The 6000-nt window shown below is 35.9% G+C and overlaps 1 protein-coding gene across 1 annotated transcript; it reads right to left on the bottom strand.

Annotated features, from left to right (window-relative positions):
- Nucleotides 1-811: 811 nt before the first annotated feature.
- LOC125845716 (uncharacterized) lies at nucleotides 812-2655 on the bottom strand. Its single transcript, XM_049525255.1, has 2 exons — nucleotides 2215-2655; nucleotides 812-2116 (listed from the first exon to the last, which is right to left on the bottom strand). The coding sequence occupies exons 1-2, from the start codon at nucleotides 2653-2655 to the stop codon at nucleotides 812-814; spliced, it is 1746 nt and encodes a 581-aa protein (XP_049381212.1).
- Nucleotides 2656-6000: the final 3345 nt, after the last annotated feature.

Here is a 6000-nt window from a genome sequence, read left to right as displayed (position 1 = left end):
TGAGGTAAAATGTTGTATTATCACTTATAGCTCTTAAGTGATGGTTATCGATTAGAGAACTCCCATAACAGTATTTTGTATTTTTATATACATCAGAAATATTTGTATTTTCATATACAAACAGAGTTTATAATGTATCTTTGCATACATACAGAGTTATTATTGTATTTCTAAATACACAAAGTTGAAAATCATGTTTTAAAGCTTTTCTTTATACTGCATTCATATACACTGCTTTTTATTGAAATCAGTTCAGTTCAGTTGAGCCAGGTAAGTTCTTCAGTTCCTTTCAAGCTTATGTCTTGTTTTAGAATTCCTCTCGCATACTCGTACATTTAATGTACTGATGCCATTTGGCTTGCATCTTATTATGATGCAGACACAGGTAATCAGGATCAGCATCCATCGCATCGTTGATCCAGTTGATCAGTCAAAGTCAGTTGGTGAGCCTCTTTGCTTTCCGGAGGATCTCTTTGGTTATGTTATGTTTTATTGCTTGCTTATTTCAGTTGTTAGGATGATCGGGGGTCTTGTCCCGACATCCCTCAGAGTTTAGAGGCTTCATACACAGAGTTAGTGATGTTAGTTCATGAGTCTTTACTTTTCCTTTACAGTTAAGTTGAGACTTGAGTTGCCACTTTGGCAGTGAATGTTATTATAATACATTCTAAGTTATATTTTGAGCAGTTCAGTTTACTTTAAAAGTATTTTTCTTCATGAGTTAAGTCTTCCACTGAGTAAGTAAACCAGGACAAGGGTTCGCTTGGGGCCATCAATGGTTCTCAGTGCCAGCCACGTCCAGGGTGTAGTCTCAGGGCGTGACAACAAGTTTTTCGGCAGCAGGCACCATTTGATTACCCATTGATTTGAAGATATATGCATGCCTCTCCCTGGACAATTCTCTAAACCTCTTAGCAATCGAATTAAATATTAATGCCATGGGATACTCCCTTTCGTCTATCAACATAGGATTGAGTGACTCGGCAATATTTATAGTCATCATATCATATCTATTGCCAGGAAAATGTGCCCTACTCCACTTCTCAAAACCAATATCATACTCAAGGATGATAGCTACCACGGAGAATTTTTTCTTGAATTCTACAAAATTATTGTCAAACTCCTCCAAAGAATAAGCCTTTGCCGCATTGTAGTAAAGATAAAGATAATCTCCATAATTATGATTTACGTGGAGATTTTCACCAAGGTGCCTCATACAATATCCGTAGTGAGCATGATTGTAAACATTCACAATACCATTGGCGATGCTCTTGTGTCTATCGAAGATAAAGCACAAATCTGGTTCATCGACCACAATCTCCTTCAATTTCTCAAAGAAGAATGTCCAAGATGCATCATTCTCTTTGTCCACAACACAAAAAACAATTGGATAAACATGGTTTTCCGTATCTTGTGCAACAACGCTCAACAAAGCGCCCTCGTATTTACCATGTAAATGAGTGCCATCGACTGCAATTACCTTTCTCATGTGGGCAAATCCCTTAATGCAAGCACCAAAGGTCAATAAATAATACGTGAACCTATGACTATCCTTGTTTACCATGATAAAATAGCTAGAACCAACATTAAGTGTCTCGAACATGTAGGAAAAAGTCGATAAACATGAATATCCGTTCTCCGCTGTCCCTCGGACCATTTCCTTGGCAACCTCACCTCCCTTCCAACATTTCCAATAGCTTGGACTACAACGAAAAGAATTAAACATAGCCCTTTGAATATCTTTAACATTTGGACCCTTGCCATCGCGATACATATTTACACAAAGTGAAGGAATGACTTTGATTGAGATTTTTCTATGGCTACTGTTGGCATGTTCAACGCCACAACTATGCTCGCCAATGTACTTGTAGATACGAAATCTATCCGAACACTTATATTTCCTCACCCGCAACATCCATGCACAGTTGTGAGATACACATTTCACATTTAAATATTTAGTACAACTCCTCAAAGTAGAAAGATCAAAAGATTTCTTTGCCGCTGCTTCGGCTAATAACAATTGCAACTCATTATTGTTACTGAAAGTTTGATTTAGGCATAAATTAGTTCCATCGGAGAAGGAATGGTTGGATTGTGATCTCAATTCCTGTTCTCCCTACATTTCTTCACAACATTAGCCTTCGGGATCTTCTGCATCTACTGGCTGATTTTCCACATTCATTGGATGATCATGTATATTCATTGAATGATTACCCAACTCTTATTTGAATGATCACCAAAGCTCTTATTTGAATGATCACCCAATTTTTCATTTCCAATAGAATCATTGTCGTCGTTAAATGAATTTGTTGGTTCAATTGGAGGCCTCACATTGATGTTTATCCTCAATGTAGACCTAGAGCCATCAATACCAATATTTAACATGTACAAGCTAACGTGCCGATCATTTTTTATGAATGTGAGATGTATTTCCCCCCTCCCATTCATTTGATAACTAATCACCAAGTCATTTGGCTCGCAAGTTAACTCACCGGTCTCAATTACACTTGCAATCATATCGTCATATGAACCATTGCGACACAACGCAATGGGCACTGTCGTCTTACTAAAAGATTTCCAATTCCAGCTTTTAGGAGTCTCCTCCCATACTCTCATGTAATCTCTACCAGCAACAACAAATTTAGTTACTACCATTATAAACTACAAATATCGATACTAGATTACAGTATCAGTCTTTAACGATCTATGAGGTACGAAATCCATACAAAAATGCGACCGTATCAGATCAGGGTACAAAATTCAGCTCCTGCAATGACGAAACATTTTTTTAATGCTTTTAAACTAAAGAAATGTATCTACTAATGAGTTATCAAGTGATTATGAAAGATTTATCAAATATCTAAAATGGCGGGAAAATCATTTTGAAGCTTGGTTTTTGAAAGAAAATGGAGTAGGAGATGAACATGATTTTACCTTGAAAATGGATATTATGATCGGAAAACTCGTTGGAATCGACAATCTCGACAACATAAAAAACGAGCTGCTCTTGTTTCCCGTTTGGCTTTTTTTTTTTCTAATATAATTTTTAACAATTGAAAATAGATATATATTATTCCATGTTTGTTGGAAAGGGGGGGGGGGGACCAAAGTGGAGATATGAAAACTTAGGGAGGTCTTTTGTATGTCTTAAATAGGGCACATGGATGATGTCATTAATAGTGGCTATACCACTAATTTTTCAAGACTTGTGACTTAATGACACATTAAGTCTTTAGAGTGACTATTTTGCCAACTCTCCCATAATGGTAGCTGCAACAGAAGGTAAATAGAGATAGAACCTGAAACTTTGATTGCTATAAAAGACGGATGACCTAGTACCAATGCAACTCAACTCTGTATGCATCTATGTACATGAAATAAGCTATCAAACCTATACTCGGACCGGAGGTGTAATCTCTTCCATATAGGCTAATCCATACTCTAACCATTGTATATATATAAAAATGGCCAAATAAGGCTCTTTCCAGTTGATTATAGCTCATGAGTATGTGCATATGTACATATATGAAAATATGAGACTTTCTAACAACAATGGTTTGTAGAAGTTTATACGGACCATAAGTAAGTCTGTAGAGTTCCTCTGATAGTTTTTAAGTTAGGGTTATTTGAGTCTTTTCCTACACTTTTACCCCTAAACTATGTCGTTTTGACCCTATATCTAAGTCCTATAAATGAACTACTCTTCAAAAATTTACCCATTCCCTCTCATTCACTCCAAAGCCCTAAAATCTCTCAAGGGTTTCTCTCCATATTCACTCTAAGGATTCTCTCAAGTGGTTTAGGGTTCTTCAAGCTTTCAAGCCTCTTTCTCCACTTCAAAGGCTACAGTTCATCAAAGTCATATGGGAATTCATCAATGGATCCTTCCATCGATTGAGTCCCAATATTTTCTCCAATTCTCTTCTATGAATTCAACTCAAATTTCCAGTGTTTTGCATGTTTCTTCATTGGTTCAATTGTTTATGGCTTAATTTAGTATATTTGATCTTATTATACATGATTTGATATAAAGTACATGTTCCTAATGAATGTCATTGAACCCCCGCCTTATGCCTATTTTATGATTATGAATTATGTTTTGAAAAAATGCATGCATCATGAAATTGAGACATTTATGAACCAAACATATTTTTAGATAAAGTATCAATATGTTTTATGAATGGTTTCTTTCAATTGAAGTATTCTCATTATGAAAAGATAATCACGATTTTGATTCTTTAGATAAGTGTCTTACCTTTCCAAGTATTTCCGCTTATGAGTTGTGCTCTGTTTGATATCAAAGATGTTGATTTGAGACATGATTTTTTTTATTTCATTCTTAGTATTAAGCTTATGTCAAGTGACTTGTTTAGGGTCTTTTGGGGCTCTATTCGCCATGTCACATCTATGGGGGTAGCTTGGGACATGACAAATATTGTATTTAGAGAATCAAGTTTTAAAAGAGTCCTAGGTGTCTAACAAGCCACATTTAGTAGATTTTTGTTCATGAGTGTAAAGCACACCACATTTATGAATAGAAGGCTATAAGATGTTTATTAAATACTTCACTTCTTTAATACTTTTAAGTCGTGTGATAGAGTTGAACTTTATAAAGATTCCTTCTAACTCTTGTTCTATAAGCTTTCAGAACATGCCATCAGAGAAAAGTTCTGGTGAGAAAGAATGTGAATGGGTAACTAAAGATCCTCAAGCGCTGGTTGATCCCTTGGCCGAGCAAGTCTCACATGCCGAATTTAAAGCTACTTTTTAAGTGTTGGCTCAAGCCATGACAACACAAGCTAATACAGAGGTTATAGCTTGTGTGAACGTAAATGTGGGGATCATCTAACACTAGTAATTTGATTTTTAGACTATGTGGACTTGAAATCGATACAATATGATCACTTCGACAACTTTTGGGAGAAACATCAGTGCGAGGTTGTCTAGCTAGCTTTAACAAGTTCAGAGTACAAAGACATATGGAACTTGGATTTTGCAAAATGACTTTGAGAAGTTGGGTCAATATTAGGCTATTGAACAATTCAAGTCTTTGTCTGAACAAGCCAAGAAAGCTAGAAACATTGTGAAGGGTGGCCCGTTGCACAACGAGGGTGAGAAGAGTGTTGGAACCATATAGAAAGAGATTGTAAATTTCCTCAAATTAAACTTCTAATTCATAGATTTAAATAAAGTTGGTTAAATTTACTTGATTGCCTAAAATTATATTTTATTTGCAGAAAAATTACTGGGGCGCACCCTCTTCAAAATGAGGTTTTCTAGCAGACACATATAGAAAAGAAGAAGAATAACTCAGATCCGGATGAATGGATTGAGCAAAGAGCTAAACATGGTTTTAGCTTAAAATTTTGAGATAAAAAATAGTACATCTATTATGTATATATATTGATGCTCACTTCATTTTTTAATATGCAAAGAGAGTATGAACAACACTTGTTTGAGTTTAGCCAAACTCACCAAGCTCTGGGCAATCTGATCCAGCTTACGCCTGAAGAAGTCGCTCAAATTTGAAAGACAAAAGTGGTAGAGGGACACATAAGGGAAGAGTCTATAGGATGGGTTCTAGATATGGCCTACGATGCATTCAATTAGGACTAGAAAGTATATGATCGTCACACAAGCGGAGGCAATTGACTATGTTCAAATAGCTGCTATATCGCAGGAAATCGCACAAATTACATATGCCTTACCAGAGTTCGCGATACAACGAATAACTTAAAATGTAAGCAAGAGCAGAACCATTGTGGAAATCAAGGAACAAGTGATTAACCTTGCTCGTCGGCGTAGTGCATTCCGTTCTTCATGAAGTTCTCTGGTAGCGAGGACACTAAAAGTGACGAAAACGAATATATAGCCTCCACCTCTTAGCATCCATTTTCTATTGTCATTCTATGACTTTTGACACTTTGTGAACATTTTGAAGTTTTTGGAACTTTTGAAAGACTTTATAAGTCTTTATGTTATATGATTTTAGTGTTTAAT

Source organism: Solanum stenotomum, chromosome 11 (assembly GCF_019186545.1).
Source record: "Solanum stenotomum isolate F172 chromosome 11, ASM1918654v1, whole genome shotgun sequence".
Classification (NCBI taxonomy): Eukaryota; Viridiplantae; Streptophyta; class Magnoliopsida; order Solanales; family Solanaceae; genus Solanum; species Solanum stenotomum.
The sequence above is the reverse complement of the archived record's forward strand: the minus strand, read 5'-3'. Positions and strand labels throughout refer to the sequence as shown.